Below are 25,484 nucleotides of genomic sequence, written 5' to 3' on the forward strand. Positions count from 1 at the left end.
AACGACCGCTCTTCAGGTACCCTGTGCATGTCTCCCTGTGCTTTTCAGAGAAAACAAAGGTATTGGACTGCTGGATCACCAATGGTTTTTGACTACATGGTAGCCTTGGCAATCAAGAGCAACGTATTCCAATCTGGAGTAGAATGTCTTGGCAACATACATTCTGATCCCCCCTCACTTCCTCTCCTCCCCACACACACACTTGTTATATGGCAGAGTCCTCATCGATTGGGTGGGCTGTTTTTACTGCCCTAGATAGGCACAGTGTTTTGTGTAAGTATAAATTGCATGTGGTATGTACCTAGAGCTACCTCTGTTCTTCACCCACCGAGGAGCTGGTGTGAAACCCTTGGCCAGAACTGGCAAAGGAAAATGTCTGTCCTGGGCCCATCTCATCCTTGCTGTTTGAGACTGATCTTTGTAGATTTCCATCTCATCCCAGTCTGGGGTGGCCTGGGACCTTTCCCACATCAAAACCCTCATACCAGGGACTTCCCTGGCAGTCCAGTGATTAAGACTCTGCAATTCCTTTGCAGGGGGCACGGATTCGGTCCCTGGTTGGGGAACTAAGATCCCGCGTGCCACAGGGTGTGGTCAAAAAAAAACCCAAAAAACCAAAAAACACCTTCATACCAATTGTTGGGACAGTTCAGTGTGTCTTCAGTTGCCCAGAAGTCACGATTTCAGGAGAGTTTTCATCAGTTTTGTTCCTCTAGCTTTAGCTATTTATGTTCTTCATAAAGATTTCAGCAGCGCCAGAACTAACGAGAAGCACTCATGTTACATCTCTACTCTGTAAGTGACTGTTCTCTGCCTTCTCGGTGGTGGGAAGGAGCATGATAGACCACCCTGACTTTGGCAGGAAGAGGGCAGTTTACTGACTGAGGCCACATGAAGACATCTCCCTGTGGAAGCTTCGGAGGCCCTGTTTCTTATTCCTTGTGTTGGTCTATCAGACACCCTCCCTGCTGCAGAACCTTAGGGTTTACTACTTAATGATATATTGAGGGGCTGCCCTGTCCTTTTCCTCATGCCCCACTCCTCGCCACCCCCTTATCCCTTAGCAGAAGCCATGGCTCCCCAGCCCCACAAGAGCTGCTGTCCTCAAGCCTGTAGCCAGTGACCACTGGGCAAAGGTAACTCCATCACCCACTCACATCAGGCAGGGAGCAGCCTCTCGGGGAGCCTGAAATGTAAGCAATAGGAATCACATGCAGAATTCCCCACCTGTGAGTGGCTTTTATTTCTAGCTGCTAAAACTTTCAGAATGCAAAGGTGTCCTGGAAATTCTATATGTAGCATAGGATGTACCAGACACATGTGACCAGTCCACAGAGTCTTACCTGGTCTTAACGGCTTGAGTCTCCCATCTCATTTGAATGCAGGAAGCCAGATTTACCGTGATTGCCATTCCACGGATTTCTGGAAATCCTCAGGGAAGCTCAGAAGTTCTGCACATTTGCTCTGGTCATCTCTTGTCCCCTAAACTGTCTCTCTAACCCCACATTGCTGCTCCCTCCTTCCCATGGGCCACTGTTAGCAATCTCCCTCTACCCGCTCAAGCCCCACTTACCCCCAGCTGCTGCTACCTCTGGTCCTGCCTTGTGCTACCTTGGGGCCCAGACCCTTCCCACAGCTCCCCAGAGTGAGAGCAGAGGCTGCAACCTAACTTGAGGAATGCTGGCAGGGCAGCTCAACATGGAGAATAATGGGCAACTTTGGACATGTGGCCACACTCAGAGGCTCTGGCTCCAATCCAGGCCCCTTTCAGAGGGTCCCTACAGGCTGCTTCATGGCCATCTCCCAGCCCGCCATCATCTCAAAGGGCCATCTTCCTTCCTTGCAGTGAAGGACCTTCAACCATGTCTGCCCGACCCAGGGCCCAACTCCAGCACACATGAGGCCCCAGGGAGAGACAGTAACCAGAGCCTCACTCCAACCCAGGGCCTGCCTGCCTGCTGACTCCTGACTTCCTGTTCCGTCTCCCCAAAAGGCTGATAGACAAACCCATTCTCTTAGAGAAACTCCACCCCATCCACTCCCACAGAACATGATGGTCCAATGTCAGTATATTCTGGGTTATTCAGACACACGTGAGTCAGCAGTGGTCTAATCGGCATATAACTGAACTAATCCTAATCTGGTGTCTGTTTGCAGTCCTCTCCTGCATGAAATTTAAAAGAGAAAAAAGAAACCTGCCAGAACTAAGGCGGTATCGATGGGGATACACAGGACGGGACAGATGTGGGAAGTGGGTAGAGGCTAGGGACTAACTGGCCACTGGGAGGGGAAGTTAAGGACACCACCCAGGATCCTGGGTGAATTATGGTGCCAGTGAGCTGAGGTACATTGTACAGGAGAAGGAGCAGATGAGCGGAGATGAGAGTTCCATTTTGGACATGTTGAGCGTGAGGTGACTATGGGCCATTCAGTGGAAGTATGCGGTAAGCAGATACATGTGATCATTGACGAGTGATTGACATTCCAGGATTTTGGGATGTGGCCATGACACAAGGAAGGAATCACATCACCTAGAGCCCAGCTTTCTAGAATGTTCCTTCGCTTTCCCACTTCTCTCTGGGGGATACACAGATTCTTCTCCTTGTTTCACATCAGTGGTTTCCTCCTCTCCTCTAATACTTTGGCATGCCTGTTGACTTCTGTGTCCTCCATCTCCCTAAGTGGACTTTCAAGGTATTTTCCCAAGCAGAGCTGGTCTCCCTCTGTCGCACGGCCTCATTTCTTGCAACTGAGCTCATGGTGAGTTCACTGGGTGCTGTTATTTGAAATCTCAGGATTTTCTAGCTGAAACACCAGCCAGAAGTACTGAAATTGTGGGATAAATTCTGGAATTTTTTTTAAATGCCTACAAAATTAGTCTTCTGCATGAATCAGGCACATAAAGCTATATTTCCAGTTTAAGGAAAGAGCCCCAAATCTATTTTCCAGTTCTGCTTAAGGCACGTTTCTAGTTTGAGGTCCCACATTTGGCCAATTCCACCAAATTTATAATGGCTCTCACTAGTCCATCTCTTTGTCTCTGTCTTTTTTTTTTTTCCCCCCCCGAACTCATTGTACTCTTAGAATCTAGAGCTTTCTGATGAATCTTTTAATACATAGAGCTGTCCTGGGGCTTGAGCTCTCTGGCCAGGATCTCTCCTACCTCAGCTACTCTACTGAATACCAGTCACTGGGCAAATGCTGGTCTTTGTTTACCCTGATCCTCTCTTGCAGTGGCCGCCTCTGTGGTCCATTATGTAGGGCAAACAAGCTGCTGTCTCGGCAGTGAACCCATTGGGCCTCCCAACACTGTGCCTAATTGTATTCCCTGTTCTCTGCTACCAGATGCAGTAAATTACATTTCCTCCCAGCTCCCCGACCTGCCAATCCTCTGTTCACGAACAGCACAACCGTCACCTGGGCAGGACGGAACCAGCAGGGCAGCTGGTAAGTCCTGGGGAGCTATTTGGTTTTGATGCCAGGACTGACCATGGGGCTTGCGTTTCTCCGAGCTTTAATAATGAGGGCTGCCCAGATATCCTTACATAGGGGGGACCCTGTCCTCAGCACAGCTTCAGATGGAGAGTGGCCACACAGGGCAGGCACTGGGCCCTGCTGGGTGTCTGAGGACCAAAGGGGAGGGAGTATTGAGAAAATGAGAAAGCATTTTTCTTCCCACTTCAGAGGAGTCTGTCTTGTGTTTGTGGTCTTTATAGCTGTCCTCATTCTTAAAGTTCATTTGCACTCTGCCTCCAGGGAATTTTATTTTCCATATTGGAATAGTACAAGATCAAATGAGCTATGCCGGGAAGCTGGAGGGAAAGTATTTTCAAAGCGTATGAGTATGTTGCTGGAATCCTTTGGGAATCGAGCTGTGTGTATATTGTGAACATATATATTCTCAAAGTCTTCCCATTTCTGGAGTTATTTAACTACTATGGTATGTTTGGGAAATAAAAGGAGGAACTTAAAGAATATATGTTTCTTGCTAATGTTTCTCACAATTGTGGATTTTAGAAAATAATACACTTGTGAGTGTAAAGCGTATAGAGAGCTCTGCTTTCCTCTGTTCAATGCGAACGTGCCTCGGAAATCAGAACTGGACAGCCGTGAACAATAAATCTCTATACTGATCTTTTTGCTCTTCACAGAATTGCACTGAGGGCCGGGGTTGAATGGAAAAATGAACTGCCAAGGTTGTACAGTTCGTGACAATGTAGGTGAACTTGAATCTGAACATCAGATTATGCTTTACATAATCTAGGTAAATTTATGTTTAAGTCACCTAAGGACACCTTTTATAAGACAAAATAATCGTGGACCGTTGAGTCAGAGGAAATCCTTTATACAGGCCAACCTGAATATTTTATGAAGCAAATAGTCCCTCCTTATTTTAATATAAAAGTAAAATAAAAGGGCAAGCAAGTATTGACATAATTGTCACGCGCACTGGCTAAATTTCAGTATCTACCGAGTGTCTCTGTAAACATCCTAGCATCATGTTACTTTTACATACAGACTCACGGGGTTCTAGAGTTGGGGGGTGGGGGGGGCGGGGAGGACTGTAAATTGTGTCTGGTCAAACCCAGGCCAGGCCAACAGATCCCCAGATAGTTAAAGGATAAGCCAGACTTGCAGCCTACAGTCATGCTACAAAGGAACCATTGGCAGTGACTTAAGCTGTGGATTCTTTTAAATGCTCCAGAATGCACTTCTGAGACCAGCTGGGGATAATAACTCTTCAAAAGTCACATACCTCCCTGCTTGTTATTAGTGTTGGTAGTTCCCAATAGCTGTGCGTAAACAGCTTTGCAGCCCCTTTCCACATGTTTCTGCACCTCACAGGACATGCAGTATGACCCAGCTAATGGATCGGCTCATGGAGGTGGGGTAGGGTTAGTGTGGGGGGACTGATTTTTAAGAGATATGAAAAGGATTGGTAGACAAGCAATAGAAAGTTCAAGAGTGTTCTGTTGCTGGGATTGTAGTGCTGTGTGCCTAAGAATACACATACTATTACAAGCTAGCATCCTTCGTCTTCAGAGATACTGTAAAAACATAAAGATCCAAGTAGCAAAGGCATTTTTTAAGAAGTATTATGTGCTCAAAATCTTCTAAAAAATAAGCTTACGTGTACTTTTGTTTATTAGTTAAGAACTAATTTGCATAAATGTATCTCCTGTGGAAATACACAGACGCAGAGTCTTGAAAGGAATTGCCTTTGATGTGGTTAACTGCTTTGCCCAGGCTGTTTTTGAAGTAGAACATCCAGATTAATTGTCAGTTATGGCTAACAGTGACTACTCAGAGCGTGAATGGCATGCAAATCAATGGCGCTCACCATTAATGGAATTCTTTCTCCTAGATATAATCCATCTTGCTTTAGGAACGTCCTCTTGGAAATGTGTGCAATCTTAGGGCCATTTTAATAAATGTCACCGGTCATTACTCAGTATTATGACAAATATCCGATTGTTTGGAGTTTGGGAGGTTTTAGATTCTGTATAAATGGGAATTTATTTAGAATCATTGCTTTGCAGATTCAGGAAGCATCTATTCCAATCCCTCATTCAAACATGGAATCCGGGGGATAGAAGCCCTGCAAAGAGGCCCTCAAAAACCACAGTCACCCACCATGAGACTGGGTCTCCCTCCAGGTGGCCCATCCTGTCTATAATTGGTTCTGACAATTGGGAAGTGCTTCCTCTGGTGGAACTCTCGTTAGTCTGCTGCCTTCATCTTCTACCCATTGGTCCTTATCCTGCCCTCTGGAGCCCCTCAGAACAAACCTAAGTTCTGATTTCCCTGTAAGTAGTTGAAAATGGCAGTCAGGTCCTGTCTTTCCCAGGTCCTCACTTTCCATCTCCTTAACACCCACAGCCGCGGTTTCTTCAGCTGGTCCTGAGATGATAAGGTTGCTTTGACACCCTCTGCCATGCGTGTCCCCCTCTGAACGCTCCCCGCTTTGTCTCTGAAGTACGAGGCTCAGAGCTGCCGAGCGTGTGCACTCTGGGCTGAGCCTGTCACCCCACAGAGCGGGGCTTGATGCCACAGACCATGTGACTCACTTGGTTGCCATCATAGCCTTCCAGCTTCGGGTCTAAGGTAAAGCCTCAGAGGTATGCGACATGCGCCACCACTGGGCCTCCTTTCCTTTGTCCAGTGGACTCATCACTCCAGAATCATTTCAGTGGCGACGAGCGGTCTGTTCCCCACAACTGCACACATACCGCTTCACCTTATCACGTGCAGAAGAACCCACAAAATCCTCTATTTCTAATCTCAAGAGGCAAAAGTAAGGATGAGCTATGCATCTGTCGGCCTTGGGAGATTTCATATCACTATTAAATTTCTCCTTGTTAAAGTGTCCCTCGGGAGTGTCGGGGGGCCTGAGGTCACTGAGGAGCCTCCGGAAGGTGGGGAGGGCTTGAGGTGAGGGGACTTGGCAGTCAGGTCCCTGGTGTTCTCTCCCATTTCAAGCACAGCAGCTCCCCGGCGCTTGTGTTTCCATATTGTATTTCTGCATTAGATTTCATTTGAATAAAGGGTTTAACAGTTCTGAAAGGAGAAAACTGTCTTCTCTGTTGTCCGGGTTTTTACAGCTTGCGATTGTGGCTCCGAAGACACTAACTTTTCCTCTCAGTTAATTATCGTCTCAGATCTGAAAAGCACACTTGCATTATTTATCATCATTTCCCTGATAAAGACGTTGAACAGTTGGAACCAAAGTCAGAGGCCTGCAGCTCGCCGTTAGGGATCTCCTGGCCCTTGGGAATCCTCACGCGGCACCTATGGGGCATGGCCCTTCAACCAGTGACAAGTTCTGGCAATCGTCCTGATATTCAAGGCACGTGTTTCTGCCTTGACAGCTTAAGGACATAGGGACTTTCTGATGATCCAGATATGCTGTATCTCTGGCATTTGCCTAATCTGCCTAGAGACCTTGAAGAAAAAAGAAAATGAGATTCATGTGCCTAGCTTCTGCTCTTTGAAAATTAACTCTAGAATTCAGCCAGCCCTGATGTCAAGCTGTTTCTATGTAGTTTATGGAATTCCTTCCTTCTCATGTTTGAAAATCAGAACTTTGAGTCACTGCCTCCAGCGCCTTTCCTGGTATATAAAATCCTTGAGACAAATTCATTGATACGGGAACTGGGGCCCAGGGCCGAAAGCACTGACAGCATTTGTATCCCTGGGTGCTTTATCATTTTCCAGTCTTCTCTACTCATCTGGGTTTCAATGACCTCTTAGCAATTTCTTTCTGGCACTTTTCAGGCTGAAAACTGCCCTTCTTGACCAAAAAGACTGAAGCAAAATCGATATGAGAATCGGCTTTGGCCTTTGTTGTCCTTCAGCATCGTGCCCTTGCTGACTTATTTTTGTTGAAACCACAGTGCCTTGGGAAAACAGTTGATTCGAAGAAATGTTTGATTACTGGTCTTTGAAGTTAGAGATTGCCCTCTGGGATGAGAGGGAGGGTCCACTCTGAATGAATGTCCTCATTTTCATTGTTATTGACATCACAATGCCAATTTTATATCTCCAACCTCAAGAAAAGGAGTGAACATACATGTATATGTATAATCATATACTCAAAGGGGTAAGACTGTACATGTGTATGTTCATTCAATAAGCCAAGCATATGTATTGTTTCTCTTCCACATTCCATGTGTAATGCCAGCTACTTGACGATCATTATATTGGGGGATCTCACCGCTGGGTGGTGGTCCTGGTCTGGCTGTCAATCACCCTCGTCTAGTACTTGACACATCACTGACTCACAAGCCACACAGGCTGTTCATGGCACCATGGAATATCAAAGCTGGATACCATATATATATATATATATATATATATATATATTTATACACACACACACACATATATGTGTGTATATGTATATATATGTATTTGTATAACTGAATCACTTTGCTGTTCACCCGAAACTAACACAACATTGTAAATCAACTATACTTCAATTAAAAAAAAAAAATACCCTTCATTGTACAAATGGGAAAAATGAGGCCCCAAATTGGGATGTGACTTGAATAGGAATTCAGAGTTACTATCTTTCTCCCTCCCCCGACACCTCCCATCTTACTGACTGATGACAGTGGGGCGTGTCTTTTTATACTTTACACGTGGACCCTCAGCCTTATTCTTCTGCCCACTGGTCACAGTGAGTCAAAGGAAGTGACTGTCCTTACAGAGTGCAGAGTCCTGTCTTGTGTGCACTTGTCTCGATCCTGAAATGGAATCATGCCAGTTGGTGCCCCCCTCTCCTTACTTGTGTCAGGTGCGATAATTAAATATATCATTTTATAAAGACGTACTTCCAAATTTCAGTCATCCCATCATTGCGATGTCCATTGGACTGTCTGTTTTCTTTTTTCTCTGTCTCCTGGTCCTTCCTCAAATACTTTTCTTTTTGTTCATGGGGCTCTTTCAAAATCTCTTTCAAGGGCTCCCCAGAAAGTTTCCTCCCCTGAGCAGTACCACCCTCCTCATTTTTTTTCAGTAAGATGAGCTTAGATAACAAGCCCTTAACGATCCTCATCACTGTGTACCTGTGGCATGGGGAGCCTTGAGGAAAGAAAAGGGCAGATTCCAGAGTGTTCTTTGTGGTTAGAGATGAGGGCATGATGTAAGGGAGAGGAGAGGTCTTTGGTATACGCTACTTGGCAGGAGTAAAAAGCAGAAGCGTTTTAAAAATTGTGTGCATGCCTCGTAAACAAAATGTTGAATTTAAAATGTAAGTCTTATTTTCCTACTGGTTCATATCCACCCTCGTTCACATTTGGGATATTATTGGCTGAGAACTGGAGCAAAATAGAAATACTTATTCATAAACAACACATTTAAGATAAATGTTCACACTTCCTGTGTGGTTTTCTGAATGTCTAATAACATTCTCATATATGTATCCATAAAGTCTAAGTATTGTCTTAAGAGAGTAGAAGTTTAAAGTTATCAGCCCTAAAAATGGCAGTTATGTGAGGGGGTGAATGGGTTAACTAACCTTATTTTGGTAATCATTTTGCAGTATATATGTATGTCGAATCATCACATTGTACATCTTAAACTTACATATGTTATATGTCAACAATATCTCAATAAATCTGGAAACAAACAAACAAACAAAAATATTGCCTTTGTGTGAACCAGAGCTTCTCGAAGTGTTTGCCTGGCTCCCCCTTACTAGAGAAGAGAGTGAAGGCAGACAAGGTATGTGAGACCAAACCTGAAGAAACCTGCTAAAAATATGTGGTTCCTTTGAAGCCCAACATCTTATCTGGGGGAAAAAAATACATATGGATGTTGTCTTTTATGGCATAACATATCTAGGTTTCTTTTATTATAAAAATGTCTTCAAGTGTTCTGCTCTCAGATTCTAGAAATACTGAAAGAACAGTGTATAACATATAAATATAACTATTAATCTGTAACCCTAATGAATCCATGTCACTTGTGGTTCAGTTCCAGAGCCATGTCACACTTAACAAAATACAGCTTAAAATCACAGACAAAAAAAAGAAAACCCACTAAAAAGAAACTCTGCTCTTTACCTATATTTCCTGAAGGATATTAAAAGGGATCCAATTCACATCTCCACCCAGAAGCACTTATGTTCCCTTTACTTCCATCCACATATAATTCTCCAAAGCGTCATCCACGGCCACAGAATGTTCCTTCCCTGTCTTTCTCCCACACAGCTTTCACTGTCTCTTCCATCCAACTTCTTCTTTCTCAACTCTTTATTGTATGGATCTACTTAACCGTTCTAGCAAAGACCTTCTCGTCATCCCTCCTTTCAATCCAGTCTCTGATTCTAGGAACAGGCAAGGACCAGATGAGGTTGGGGATTATAATGGCAGAAAAGGGAAAATTGGACCAAAAATGACAGCATTCTCATTGGTGGGCAGAGTGAGAGAGGGACATCCCTAAAGATTCCCATGTTCATAATTTGTATCCTATCAGATATGGACATAAAAATAGAAATATTTTATTCCATACTCTGTATTGATTGCAGCTCAATATATCATTTGGTTCATATATTACTGGATGTTTGCGGTGTTGTATCTATAACTGACAATCATCATTACCTTTCTTATTTATAAATATGTCCCGTGAGTGTGTTAATAGTGATAGGACATAAGATTTTAACCCCAAATTGTGCTTTTTAATATAAATGTAATATTTAAAGAACGGGCTTTTGGAGCCCCTGCAAAATTTTAAATACCTATTCTATTTCTTTGCTAACACATTTTGTGGAAAATCAGGAAATAACAGAAACAGATATTTCTCTTGATATCACCGTCATTGTGTGATCTCATGTACCTTTATGACAAATATTGGTTGGCCTCCCATTGTGTCACTTAAGGAAACTCAACATCTTTGTGCTGAGCAAGTGAAACTTTCAAAACAGACACAATGAAAAATTGAGCATTGGATTTTCCTTCAAATCTTTTTAGTTAAGTGTTAACCGTGATCAGATTGTATCTTATTACACAAGCAGATGGAATAATACTGTTGGCTATTTTTTTTAACCAGTACAAACATTAATCACTGTGTGTACCTTTTCATTGGTGTCAAATTATATAAAGTACTTGTGACTAGATTAAAACAACAAGTTAGACTTCTCAGTTAGTAGCAACTGTTACACAGGTATGTATAGCAGGTACCTTTTCTACAAAAGGTTCTAAGGTAGGTGTTGGGAGGGAGGGGGAATCATAGAAAGATGTCAGGCAAAAAACTAGCCTTCAAGGATCCTAAGAATCTATGGAGCTAATAAAACATTCCCACAGATAATTATATTACTGCATGGAAAGTGTTAAGTGCCTTCAGAGAGGTTTAGAAGAAGTGTTCAGCGAATCTTGAGAAGAGAGGGATGACTTAGAGATGGGACGATCAAGGAAAGCTCATGGAAGAGGGCGCTGTTGACCTGGGCATCGATGGATGAGTCATATTTGAATATAAAGAAACTCAAAAGAAGGACTTTTCAAGAGAAGGGAATCTTAAAATCAGGAAATGTTAGGTGTGAGATGGTGTTTTTTGGTCGCTCTAGAGGGAAAGGAAGCAATGAAATATGTGATTGGAAAGATAGTTTGGATCTTTTTAACACAGTTGGGGAACTTGTAGTTCTTCAGAAAGAGGTAGGGACTCAACGGCCATGATCAGCAGAGGTGTGACATGGGACTCTAGGGTCTGCCAGTGGAGGAGGGACAAAAGGCAGTCTAGGCAGAGGGACAGCAGGCACAGGGATGAGTAATGGGGGGATGTCTTGGGAATAGTGAGAACTTTGTTATGGCCGGAGTGTATGTGGAATGAGAGGGGCCGCAAGACAAGACAAGAAAGGAAGATTGCAGATAAATGCCAAAGGTAATCACATGCCAAGCTAAGGAGTTTGGTGTTTACCCTCTGCAGACACAGGAGCCAACAGAAGGTTTGTAAGTAAGGTAGCTCTGTGGGCAGGGTGGAGCCTAGGCTAGCAGGGATCAGCTGACTTTTTCTGTAAAGGGCCAGATCATAAATATTTTAGACTTTGTGGACCACGTATGGTCTCTGTTGCATATCTTTTTTTTTCCTTTTCTCTTAAATTCTTTCTTTCCTTTTCTCTTTCTTAAGTTCTTTCCCTCCTTCCTTTTTTTTTTAACTTTTTTTTTTTTTTTTTTTAATGTCAAGACCATTCTTTGCTCCTCTGGCCATGCAAAACGGGGCCTCAGCTGTCTTTGGCCCACTGGCGATGAAAAGACAGAAGTAGCAGTTAAAAATCGAACACAGGTAATTGTGCCGAAGAGGGCCTGGTCTAAGGCAGTAGTGATAGAGATAGTGGTGAGGAGATGCATGGGGATGGATCTGAAATAGAATTAGTCTCAGCAGTTGTTTGACTCTGGGTAATTAGGAAGAAAAGGAAAAATCAGGTATGATTCTGAGGCTTCTCGCTTGAAAGACTAGGTAGTGGAGCTGGTGTTACTTCATACCAAGGCTACGGGGGAGTTTTGAGAGAAGATGGATTCAGTTTTGCAGCTGCAGAGTTTGATGTATCTGTGGGTCATTCAGGGAAAGGGTGTCTGGGGACAGTTGGCTCAGTGGGTCTGAGGCCCAGTTCCCTCCCATCCAGGCCATGTGCCTCACAGGGAGTCTCTGAGGTAATAGATTTGAAATTATGGAGTGTCATGTAAGTCTACAGGACAGGAAAGAGCTGGTTCTTAGGAAGCTCAGACCAGCAGCAGGATTTGAGATGAGTTGGAGAGGCCAAGATTGGACCTGGGAAGGTCCGATGTAGGAAGCTTCCATGTAGGAAGCTCTCGTGATATCTAGGGAAGAGGAAGTAGTGTCTCAGATTGAGTGGTGGCAGTGGAACAGAAAGAAGGCGGCAGGTGGGAAGGAGGTATGGGGCAGAATCTCGAGGACTTGGCAGTGCGTGCATGGGGGAAGAAAGAGGCTTTCTGTGAGTATAGTCCTCAAATTGCAGTGTCGTGGGTTGACGCCACCTCTAGTCTGTTCTTTTTCTAGTTCTTATCTTAGAAACCTAACAAAGTGACTGAAGCTTACAGAGCATATAATCTGACTCCTTTCATAGCTTTCAATTTTTATAAATATCCCCTTTTAGAGTACAGTAGAGGATGGCTACCACCTGCAAAACCCTTTGTGTAATCTTCATTACAGAAAAGGGAAGTGTCTAAAGAGCAGTAGAACACTCTGTAAAAGAATTTTTAAAAGAGATTTAAGATTTTGGAACTAGGTTACATCTTAACCAAGGGCTTTAAAATTGTCTGTAAGCCTAAGGTATGCTCACGATCAAGGTAAACTTGCATGTTACAGCCTCCCTGTAATGTGTCGCACTGGATCTCAGCAGTCGCTCGTGGCCTTATTTTAGCTCATCTTCCTGGGAAGTGTGAGTGCCATTGAGATATGGTAACTCTGTACATGTGTCTTCCCAGTGCATTTAGCTGCTGTGTTAAAACACATATATAACCACCTCTGTCCACAGTGCACTCACTCTAACACTCAAGATGCTTGGCAGTTAGACTAGAAAGGGCACAGCACCTTTTTTTTTGTCTGTTTGGCAATTAACCATTCACTGGCTTTTTTTGTTGTAACATGCACTTCCTTTCTCTTGTTTTCATTCAAGCTGTGTACGCCATGGAAATTAATGTGGAGAAAGACAAACAAACAGGAGAGACCAAGATTCTCTCTACATCCACCATTGGCCCAGAGGGGGTCCATCAGAGAGGAGTCAAAGTCTTTGATGATGGTACCAAAGTAGTGTATGAGGTGCACTCAGGAGGCACCATAGTAGAAAACGGAGTGCACAAATTAAGCTCAAAGGATGTAGAAGAGCTTATTCAGAAGGCTGAACAATCAAGCTTAAGAGGAGGTTACGTGTCAGAAAGGACTGTGGTTGCAGATGGGAGCCTCAGCCACCCTAAGGAACATATGCTCTGCAAAGAAGCCAAGTTAGAAATGGTCCATAAGTCTAGGAAAGATCATACTTCTGGGAACCCAGGGCAGCAGGCTCCAGCCCCCAGCACTGAAGGGCCGGAGGCAAACTTGGATCAGCCCGTCACCATGATTTTCATGGGCTACCAAAATATCGAGGATGAAGAAGAGACGAAGAAGGTGCTAGGCTATGATGAAACCATCAAGGCTGAGTTGGTCCTCATTGATGAAGACGATGAGAAGTCATTGAGGGAGAAGACGGTGACAGATGTGTCCACTATTGATGGGAACGCCGCTGAGCTGGTGTCCGGGAGACCCGTCTCAGACACCACAGAGCCCTCATCCCCCGAAGGGAAGGAAGAAAGCCTGGCCACGGAGCCAGCCCCAGGTACCCAAAAGAAAAAGCGCTGTCAATGCTGTGTTGTCATGTGACCACTTCTTTCTTCCCTTTTCTTCTGGGCAGCCTTTGTGCTCTCCACCACTTACGTAGACCTCCCTGTACCACTAACTGCGATACTGTGAACTGGAAGCAAACACCTGCCTTGCCTTGCAGTTGGATTGCTTTGATCCCTCTTATTTTTTTCCCTTTCGTTTTTTTTTCTCCAGTTTCCTCAGCTCAGAGACAACGTGCATGTGTGTGCTTCACTCTTTCCAAGAACTTGCTTTTCCTCTAAACCTTTCCTTGTGTCTTCAAGAGGGAATCGGTTCCTTACTGCTCGATTGGAATGGACTCTTCCTAGCAGCCAGTGATCTAGTAGCCTTAATTCACTTGACTGGAATTGAATCCATGGGCATCGGGGGTTTCATTTTGTCGTGTGTTCCTATCATGTAGTCACACATCACCACGTCACTGATTTCTCACTTGCCTCCCTCGCTGTGGATCCTTGCTTTTATATCTCATGTGGCAAAATGCTATGGGCTCTAGCCAGTTGCTAGTGTAGCCAAAAGTAGACCTTACTTAGTCTGTCCAGTCTAGGGTGATGCTTTCTGCTGCCTTATATAAGCTTCCAGGTTACAGTATTGTGCATCTCTGGCTTTCTGTTAAAACAAATGAAACTGATGTAAAAGAAAAGAACCCAGTGCTTGTCATAACTGAATTGTAGGGACTGATTCCATAACCTGCCCATCAGCAGCTGTCTCTCTTTCTATGACTTAACTGATGGACCCTTTATATAAGAAGCACCATTTTTAACTTTCTAAGGACATGAAACAAGCATTGTTTTGAGCATCAGCTGTGATCTCCAAAGTTAGGCGAACCCATGAGCCTTGCTTCTATTCTCTAAAAAAAAAGAGTGTAAATTTTTATATTGTTTTCTTTTTCACGGATTTTTCTGATCATGTTCATCTGTTTTCAACGAAGGGGTCATTTTGAGGAGTTTCTCTATAGTGACCATATTTCTAAAACAGTCCTTCTGACCTACAGTGGTTGCTGTGATGCTTCCGCTCCATTGTGGACGGTGCTGTTCCTGAATTAACTCTTCATCTCACCTGCCCCATTGATTCCAGAGCCTTCCATCTGGACTCTTTTCTTTGTGTCCCCATGAGAAAGAGAATATTTCGCGTATCAACACCATGTAGGTTTACCCACCCCACAGAATTAAACTTTAAAATGTAAAAAATGTTTAAAAGATGAAGAAAGACCTATCTTCTCACCTTAAGTATTTTAATTCGTTCCACAAATACTGATTAAGTGAGTGGCACATAGCTGAGCTTCTTCAAGCATTGTTTCTTCAACTTCTGAAGATTTCAGAACATCAAAGGATGGTTTTTATCTAGAACACAATGAACAATTCTTAGCATTGCCCCAAAGCAAAGAGCCACAGGTATAATAAAACCAAAGGGAAGCAATATAGTAAAATAATAATAGAGTAATGAAATAAAGCTGTAACATTTGAATTGATTTTTTTTATTTTTTGCGGTACACGGGCCTCTCACTGTGGTGGCCTCTCCCGTTGCGGAGCACAGGCTCCGGACGCACAGGCTCAGCGGCCATGGCTCACGGGCCCAGCCGCTCTGCGGCATGTGGGATCTTCCCTACGGGGGCACGAACCCGTGTCCGTTACATCAGCAGGCGGACTCTCAACCACTGCGCCACCAGGGAAGCCCTGAATTGATTTTAAAACAGAGATATCTTTTAAGTTTTTTGCCCAAATGTTCATAGCATTATTGCAGATAATTCACAAAATTATCTACGTTCCATAGAACCTAGTTTCAAAAAACATATGGTAAGATGTACTACATCAAGTTTAACTTCTGTGGAAAGTAGATGAGGGAAAAGTAAGGCAACCTTTAAGAGAATTTTATTACAGAACCAACTCAATTTGTTCTAAATAGCTATCTTAGTGCTAAATCTATTATTATTTTTAATTTTTTAGCTTGAACTTATATTTATTCCAATTAAAAGGGGGAAAAACAATATTTTTTAATTTTCAAAGTTAGTCTTTCCCAAATAATTACATTTTTAACGAGCACAAAGTAAGTCGTTTTATCACCAATATATAAACCAAAAAAAGTTAAAGAAGGAAAAAAATAACAAGCTAAGTTCTACTTTCTAAGATGATTCCATCCATGGCTTGGTTTTGAACAGCTGAGGGAATTATCTCTAAATCTCAGGTTCAGCAAAGAAGCTTTTTTTGAATAAAACTGTTCTATTATCTAGAAATAATATCTGGTTTTGCTGCCTATAAACTTTCAGCTTCATGCTCCTCAGCAAATGGTCATTTTAGCATCATTTAAAGGTTAAAAAAAAAAGAAGAAGAAGACATTCCAGAGAAACCTATTTACAGCGAAAAAGAAAGCAGCTTCAATGTTTTGGACAATCTCTGATTTTAATAATTTATTTAGAAAGAAACAATCTAAAAGTTTCCCATAGCTTATCCTATTTTTACTCATTTGGGGATGAAAAGACTATTCAGTTTGTTTTTAAAAGCACAGTTAGTGAGTGGAATGATAGAATTTAGCCTTGGGCGTACTTTTGATAAACAGAAGCAGAGTCTTTCAGGACAGATCATTCCCTGACTTACACTTCCATCAGTGAGTTAGTTTCTCATGAATAAAATGGTCTTTACCTCTCACTACAAAACCACACGTGAGATTTAAAAGACCAATGATAATATGCGCTCTCATTTATCAATAATTAGTATAGGGATTAGCAAATTTTGTGAGAGTTCTCTCTCTACTTTTACCGGTAAAGCTTATCATTTAAATGGTTTTTCAAGTAAGATGTGTTACGTTTATTAAAATGATGTGTGGCCACAGTAAACGAAGGTGTGTTTGAATATGGCGTATGTGTTTGTATAGCTTGCCTCATTTTCCTATTGCAGTGGGAGGTTCAGCTTCAGCCAGTGCTTTTACGGGATGAGACCTATAATCCCATCTACAGAGAAAAGGAACTACCCTTCATAGTGAAAATATAAACAGAGTTGTGATTGTGAAGATTCTGCCTTCCTTGCTGGTACTGGCATTGTCTCTGTAAACACTTTATTATGTATGGTATCACGCCCTTCAGAAATACAGGGTATTGACTTACATCACCAGACTAATCAGAGAATCAGTAATAAAGCTGCAAAACCATGATCATTTTTGAGCTCATGGTTAGTTGGACTTTCTTTTCAAATCATATACTCAGAACCCTTTAAATGGAAAGAGGAGAAAGAGGGAAAAGAGGGTCACTGCATTTGCTTAAAACAGGTTCTCAATGGCATGGAGTTAAAGCTCCTTTAAGAGTTAAAATGATAAACCTTAGATATCCTGAAAAATCTTGATGACTTGTATACCCTTGACTTTTTTTTTTCTCTTCGATGTGCAGTAGGACAAAATTAAGGGGTTTTCTTTTTTTACCTTGTGCCTCGTTTATCCACAATTATATTATGTTCCTTATGTAAGCAAAATCATTTGCCTCTAAAGGTGATTTGACAGTGTCCAGCGACATCACTCAATATTGGCAGTAGAGAGGACGAGGGGCTAGGGAATTCTTTTCTGGGTAAACCCCAAACATGGTTTCCTAAAATTATTCAAAGGCTTTCAGAAAACTCAAATGCTAGAGTTCATTTGCTTTGACTCTTTCTGAAATGTTAATGACACGTTATCTGCTTCAGATTCCCACCTAGTCCATTTTACTTTCTGGGGATAAATGTTTTTCCTACATGCAAGGAGGCTTTTTATTTTGGTTAGGGGCGAGTTTTTATAAAAGGGGGAAACCATCTCTATATAATTTCCTAGAGTTACGATATCATCTCTGGAGCAAAATGTTGAGGCCAAGTCTGAAAACAGCTTATTTCTTTTCACTTCCTGCAGAATATCATTTCAAGGGACCACAGAACGTCCTTGACAAACACCATTTATTTAATGCCAGTGAACCAGTGGGTAGCAAAAGAGGTGGTGGGAATATGGCGATAGAGGCAAAAACTGAACCACTAAACAAGTTCTTCCTTTTTAAGAAACTAACCCTGTCAATGTAAAACACAGATGAACATAGACAGAATATGCACGGAGGATTTCTTTTGTTCTTACTTAAAATCTAGAAGCTCAGCCATCTCTGTTTGTCACCAGACCCACTTGTGGAGTTTAACCCACCAAAGGGCCCATTCCTTGTGGGAATATTCTCATCTCCTGCAATGTTATTTTGTTTACAACAAAAACCATTCCAAGGCGAGAGCAGTTTTATGTTGTACTTGCGCGACATGTACCTTCATTATTGAAACCATGAGTTCTCAGCATAGTTAAAAGTTTCAGAAACTGTGTAAATATGCAGTCTTTTAGAAGCTCCTCAGTTGATAATCAAGGTATATGTCGCTCCACCGATTAGGATAGAGCCAGAAGGTATCTTTTGTCCTGTTGGATAGTACAACCCAGCAGGTACACGGAGTGATGGTATATATCGCAAAACATCTCCAAGTAATGCACAAGATGGCATCTGGGATTCCTGCTGCCAGTTCGCCTTCATTGTGTAGACCTCTTCTGGTCTAATCAGGAAAACTTCCCCGCATTTCTAGGGAAAAAGAAAAATCCATCTCGTATGAGGAGCGCGATGCTGTTATGTGTCTCTATTTTCATAGCTTCAGCAAACCACATGATAAAATCTCCATTTTAAAACCAAAATACTTATTATTTGAATGTAGAAAAGGCTAGAATAAAGATTACATCCTGAACGTTTCAAAGAGCAGTCTCCCTGGGGATCCTTAGACCAACCTCATCCCCTACCCCTTAATTTTTATATGACTTAAATAGGCCTCTGTGTCCCCTCTCCTCTCCAGTCTAAAATAAAAAGGTCGGAACTGTAGCACAGAAAAACTTGCTTTCAATGTGAAAATATATATCTTTGGGGAACCACAAACTTTCTGCATCAAAGATCTGGACAGCCTTAACTTTTGTAAAAATTTTTCAGTGCTCTCTTTTACTAAGCAGGGAAACAAAATGTTTCCTGAAATTAATGACTTTTTAATATTTTGTGACTATTTTCTAAGTTTCTACAGGTTCACCTTCTCCCCATATTGCCTCTTACTAGTCACCTGGGGCTATTTTTTTGCAAGTCATTGCATTTTTATTAAAAGAAAAGTACATCTTATGAACCACAAAATTCCCTCTAGACTTCAGGCAGTCCTTCTGGAGTAAAAGAACAGAAAATACAGACAGAAAAGAATGACAGGGTGGCTTTTTCTTTCCCCCCCTATGGTTAACGTACTGTATGGTATATATGTTTACAGAATGTATCTGCCTTGTGATGTTAACAAAACGAATGACAAAAAAAAAAGAGTTCTGATGTGCCATTTGAAAGTATGCCTTAGCATCACTGTTTATGTTCTTTTCTATCCTTTCAGAATCACAGTTTGTATTCCAAAGCTGTATGAACACAACATTCTCTTCCCCACCCCTACCCAGCCCTCTTCAGAGCTGTGAATTTCATCCCAGGAGCCTGAGGCAGAACCTTGCAGGTCTGGCCCAGGTGGAATAAAGTAGGCAGAGCTTGGGCATTGCCTCTGCATGTTTACCAACCAAATACTTCCTTGTATTCCCTTCTGAGCCTGCACTGTCCCACTCTGACATTCCTGGGGTGGGCTTCATGCAATGTGTGACCTCCTGCAGTCCTTCCCACTGTAAGGGAGGTGAACTTGTGGACCCCCCTACCTGGGTCTGGGAGCATATTTTTAAGCACAATTGGCATAGCTTGAAAAAGCGAGAGAGATGGACTCAAATGGTGTGATGGAGCCTTACCTGAGGGGTGTGCCATTCATTCTAGTGTAAGACGAGTGGCATGATATACATGGGAGTAGGGAGTGATTATAGAAATGGAATAGTTTACATTTATGTATTTTTTTAAGGAAAAATATTTTTGTAATGAAATTTAGATGCATTATGAAGCTTGAGTTTGAGAGCACCCTTGATTGATTATTTCTCCATTCCATTAAGGTAACTTTCTGGCGAGTTCTATAGCACTAGCCCAGACCTTGGGGGGCATGAACAAAGGTCCCATGACCTGCCCTGGCACCAGCACTGCATGAAATCCAGTGTTTCCCAATAGTCCTAGGTTGTACGATCCAGCTTTCTATACCTGTCATTAGACAACCTGTTATATGGCTTGATAGCTCTCTGAGCCACACCTTTAATAATACAGAACGATCTTTTGGAAGGAGATAGCTGTTTTAAAGGAGCTGTTTTAAATGAAAGCTAAGCCCAGCAGTTATCTAAGTTCAACTCTTTCACATATTCAAGGAGTAATTGCTACATTTGAAGTTAAGGGACCACTCACTATGGTACATTTGAGTAACACATGCAAAATGGTGAGTCAGAAGCATCTGACCATCTACATAATGTACACAATATGCATAAATGTATAAACCAACAATATAAAGGCTACCAGGAGTTCTTGACCTTGTAAATATCAGTGAGGCTGCATCCTATTTTCAGAGTTAAGTAGAGACTGGAAAGAATTATCCTTATCCATCCATAAAGGAGATACTGAATTTTTAAGAGTTCTTGGATTTTTTTCCTCAATTTTCTGCCAAATTCTTGAGTTCCCATCACAGTCACACTCAGGTTCGTGAAGATCTTCACCCACACCTGTTCATCTGTCTGGCTGACACCAGAGGTCAGAGGTCAAGCCTAAGAATCTGCTCCCTCTTCCTGTTAGACTCTCCTTCCAAGCAGCATCTTTTCCTAGGATGGGATCTTTTTCTACTACCCTAAAAGACCAAGAGCCTTTTTCCAACAAAGCAAGGTCTTAAACACACTCTCCATTTCAAGAAAAATAACCTCTCTGGTTCCCAGGCCAATCATTTTAGTTTTTTCATCATCAGAATCCCTCCAACAGGCCCAATTCAGGCCCAACTGTCAACCGTAGTGTCATGGCAACAACTCCAGAAATGAAAGAACTATGCAATTGCCTGAGGGTGGTAGGGAGAGGCCGTGTGCCCTAGCCCCTTGTTACTATGGGAACCTCTTGGTTTCAAGATGAGGTGGTCAGGCAGACATCCAGTCACTTGGTTTTGCAACAAGTCTTTATGTACAAAGAGACCACTGGGCAATGCCTGATCTCAACTGGTCTGTGTGTGGCTCCAACTCCAATTCTGTCATATCCCATTCTGGCAAGTGAAAAGAGTCCTGTCCTTCGTGGGGTTCTGGAACATTCTTTCCTCCTCTCAAACTCCTGACTTAAAAGAGTCAACATCATACAGGGGTTCCAGAAAATGTTGTGTCTGATGCAGCTTTCAGTGAATGTTGGTTGTTGATTGGAATGTTTGGCTTTAGCAGCTCACTCGGGGTGAGTGACATCACTGTAAATATATCCATTTGGTGGTTGATTGCGGGTGGGTTGGGAGCCTGTTGTGCTTACTCTGAATTAGACTTGCTGGGCTATAGCTGCTGTACTTTGTAACCTGAAGTGTACTTTGACTGTTCTGTCTCCTTCAGATGAAAAACAAAACAAAAACCGACTTCAGAAATAACACTGCCAGCGACAGCCGATGCTGTACTTGTGGCTTCTCTCTGTTCCTCTGTACAGTATTAATAGACAATAAACTGCCTTTTCACTGCATCTACCTCTGTGTGTCTGTGCCCCGGTTCTTTCCCCTTCTCACCTGCCATGAGTGGACTTCAGGCCAGACCTCGTGGGGAGCACCTCCGACTGCTCACTAAAACTCAACGCTAATCCAGCGCTTTTCAAACCTGAGCCTGCTTCAGCATCACCTGGGGGCACCCGCTAAGAATGTGGAAGCTCGACCACACCTCTGGAACTCAAATTCAGATTCCTGAGTGGGGCCCAGTAGCCTGCACGTTTACTGATATCTCCAGGTGATTCTGATACGTGTGCCACCTAACCCACCCAGTGCCCCTCGGTGGGAATCCCTGTGGCCTGCCTGTTCCAGCTGGTTTCCACATTAACTAATCCTTTCTCTAACCCCCTCGTGCACATCTGTCTCCACACCTGTCATCCCTTTTCTTGTTCCTTATAAGCCCTCAGCAGTGGCATTGACTTTGATCCCACGGGTCAAACTCGGTCTGCCCCTTAGTTTAAGTAATAAGAGTTCGTCCAGTGCGATCTTCTAAACAGGAGCCTCTCAAGACACATGGGGACTTTGTTTCTCTTTTCTAATGCTGTATCCTCTTTCTCTAAAATAGAGTCAGCAAACTTTTCCTCTCAATGGCCGGAGAGTAAATATTTTTGGCTTTGTGGGTCACATGATTTCTGTCACAGCTACTCAGCTCTGCCAGAAAGCAGGCATACACAACATGTAAATGCATGAGTGCGGCTAGGTTCCATAAACTTTAGTTACTGAAACAGTGGGGGCCAGATTTGGCCCTCGGGCTTGTAGTTTGCTGACCCTTGTCCTCAAACAGAGCCTGGCACATAGTAGGTACTCAATGAAACGTAAAAAAGTTATTGCGAGGCTTCCCAGGTGGCGCAGTGGTTGAGAGTCCACCTGCCGATGCAGGGGACACGGGTTCGTGCCCCAGTCCGGGAAGATCCCACAGGCTGCGGAGCGGCTGGGCCCGTGAGCCATGGCCGCTGAGCCTGTGCTCCGCAACGGGAGAGGCCACAACAGTGAGAGGCCTGCGTACCACAAAAAAAAAAAAAAAAAAAAAAAAAAGTTATTGCAAGAGAGAATGAACAAAGGGCAGGTATGATGACACCTGCAGAACTATCACAGTTGTTTTCTTTGAGGATATGAAATAAATCAGTTGGGGAGTTCTCATCTGTTTGGGTTCTGTAGTAGATTTTTTTTTTTTCTGGTGTCTTTATGCATGGAAGATAACTCAAGACTGAAACTTGAATGGTGCCTCAGACTGCCACGCTGAAATTAACAATAGTTTCAACCAATAGAAAGCTGAGGGAGTGCAAGGACCTCTTGTCCTTGTCAAAAGTGCTGGACACTTGAAACCTGGGTTGTCCCTGGGCATCTATGCACTTCATCCTAGTGTTTGTGGAACTACATCTTATCTGATCCATCCTACACAGTGAGTGGCAGGGCTTTCTTGACATTATTCTTTTTGTTAATTGAAATACTCTTTAGTGTGTGGACATGCAGACTGGAACCATGGTAGACCATTATACACCCCACAACTCTAGGGCATACCCGCAGTGACACTCCGAATAGTGTGTGAAAAGCTGTGTGCTGACATCCATCCCCAGTGTTGTTGTGAGTTAAGGGAAATTATATTTACACAAAGCACTCTGTAAGCTGGAAGTAGATAACAAATGTTAGTTTACTTGTGATGAAAAAGTGTTTGTTCCTCTACTAAAGGTCTTACCTTTCCCAAATGTAATCATAATAAGCTGTTCAGATGTGTTTCAGAACCAGTGTCAAAGGGAAGCTGCTTTCTCCTGCATTGGGTTTGTGACTGCTTTTGTATTATGTTGAACCATATGAAATCGCCATTTAGTAAATCAGTAATGTTAAATATTGACAGTTCCCTATAGTTCAATCTAATGATTCTATTCCAGGGGTAGTTTCCCATCACGGAGGGCAAAAGATTAGCAGATAAACCCTAATTATAACAAGAGGAATTTAGATGAGAAAGTAACTTTGGAAGGGAACATAGTTCCATACTTAAAACTAGGCACTTCCCCTGGATAGGTAGGATTTCCTTTCATATTACATCAACCCTATGAGGTAGACATTGCTAATATTCTCCTTCATACATGAAGAAACTGAGTTAGGGAGACAGTAAGTACCTTGCTCAATATAGCAGAGCTAAAAATTGGGATGGGGCTTGGGGAACAAGTTTCAAGCTCAGCTCTCTTTACTTTCTTCCACACCGAAGCTCTTGTTATGAAAGTGGTATGGGGATGCAGCTGAGACTGGATACAGAAAGATTTGGATAACAGAGCCATCTGTGCCCAAAAAAGACAAAATGGTACCAGTTCTTATCTTGTACCTTTATCTACCCAAGCAAACGCTCTGTAATAACACTGCCCTCTGGAGGATGGGAGGTGTCTCTGCAGCACTTCCTTCCCAAAGGGGAAGCAGAGGGCTAATCACCCACATCTGTTCTCTTATCTGTTCGTTGGAGTCCTGTTGTTCTGCCTGACAGGTTTTCCTTCCCCATTCGTAGAGGAGTGGCGTGTCCATCCCGGAATAAGCACAGGAGGTTTTGTTGTTGTTGTTACTATTGTTATCGTTATTATTTTGCCCCGTCATAAGAGCTAAGAGGAACAGTGTTCTATGGCACTGTGCCAGTGCCTCTTGATCTAGGCTCTGTCACCCTTCTGCAACCACCAGTAGAACACACTGTGTCTCCAACAACCCAGCTCCTCTCCTGCTTTTCTCAAACAGTGGCAAATCCTCCACTCTATGGGCATCACACAAAAGCCAAAATTTGCCATTTAGAAGTTAGGGCTATAGGAACTCAAAGAGATCATCTAATGCGGAAGTCACAAAATGGTTATCCACCAGCTGCATCTGGCCTGTGGTTATGTTGGTTTTGCCTGCATCATGTTTTAAAATCATTTTTAATTCACTGCCATTTAAAAGACGGATTTCCAGCTTCTCTTGACATTTCAGAGGCTTTGTCAACAATGGGCCTGTTTTCCTGGCTGACAGGTGCCTAGAGCTGATGGTGGCTGCCCCCCTTTGGGGGAATCATACTCTCTTACTCACTGCCTTCACCCCCACTTCCTATTACCTTACTCTTGGCCAGCTCCCTTTGTTTATATTACCTGCCTCGCACCTGTTGGCGTTTGTGGGTTACCCCTAATCTACCATAATCTACTCATTATATGGCTGGGTCCAAGATGAGACTTACCCATAGCGAGATAGTGGCAGAGCCGGAACCAGAAATGAAGTCTCCTGAACTCCTTTGGAATAATAAGGCTTTGCACTGGGTTTGGACTTAAATCTGATGGAAGCATTTAAAAATTCTGAACAGCCCATAAGCAGAAAGCCAATATCAGAATTTGATACTTGAGCTTTTTAGCAGAAAGACTCACATGACTTTATAATGATAGATTATCCTAAGGCTGGTGAGCTCATTTACAGCTCAAGAGAAATAAATTCATTTCCTACAACAACTTAGAGTATTTAGATTCAGCTACTCTCTATTTCTTAGGTTAAATGAACCATGTCATGTTTTAAGAACTTTGTGGCATCATGTTTCATGGTTGAAAGTTGCATTCCTGGAAAAATAAACAAAAACTTTTGTAGTCAACTGTTGACTAGTTCTGGTGCTTCATATCCCTTCTTAGGAAAAATAACAAGAGGCAAAGGCCGTATGTATTTAAATGTGATTTTCTTTTCCCTCCTAATCCTTAGTCTCTTATCGTGCTCCTGAGGTCATGTGGTCACAGAATAGTAATATTCTCTAACGTTCGCTTCCTTATCTTGCTAAGAACAATAATCAGCAGAAAGTTTGACGTTTCAAAGAACCGATGAAATAGGGATCTTTCCTCCCATGGCTTGTCATCAAAAATCACTGTGATCTAGTATTTTCTTTCCTTTTTAAAAAATTTTAACTAAAGGCTAAAAAAATTTAAGATGATAATTATATTTCCCAACTTTCTTTTTTTCTATTTCCAAGTCACTGAGTATAGAAAATACGAGCAGCAG

General features: G+C 42.7%; 2 protein-coding genes across 5 annotated transcripts in view; one reads left to right on the forward strand and one right to left on the reverse strand.

Moving 5' to 3' along the window:
* The window catches only part of PALM2AKAP2 (PALM2 and AKAP2 fusion), a 611,547-nt gene that overhangs the window by 395,004 nt on the left and 191,059 nt on the right, over positions 1–25,484 (forward strand). For 3 of the 4 annotated variants that reach the window (XM_049710940.1, XM_049710941.1, XM_049710942.1), the window contains 2 exons: positions 3,346–3,447; positions 13,136–13,831. In XM_049710940.1, the coding sequence (XP_049566897.1) occupies positions 3,346–3,447; positions 13,136–13,831 (798 nt within the window). The remainder of the gene's footprint in view (positions 1–3,345; positions 3,448–13,135; positions 13,832–25,484) is intronic. The other variant, XM_049710943.1, reaches the window with a different exon arrangement.
* The window catches only part of LOC101275752 (thioredoxin domain-containing protein 8), a 709,525-nt gene that overhangs the window by 332,159 nt on the left and 351,882 nt on the right, over positions 1–25,484 (reverse strand). The gene's annotated exons all lie outside the window — the stretch shown is intronic.

Source organism: Orcinus orca, chromosome 6 (genome assembly GCF_937001465.1).
Source record: "Orcinus orca chromosome 6, mOrcOrc1.1, whole genome shotgun sequence".
NCBI lineage: Eukaryota > Metazoa > Chordata > Mammalia > Artiodactyla > Delphinidae > Orcinus > Orcinus orca.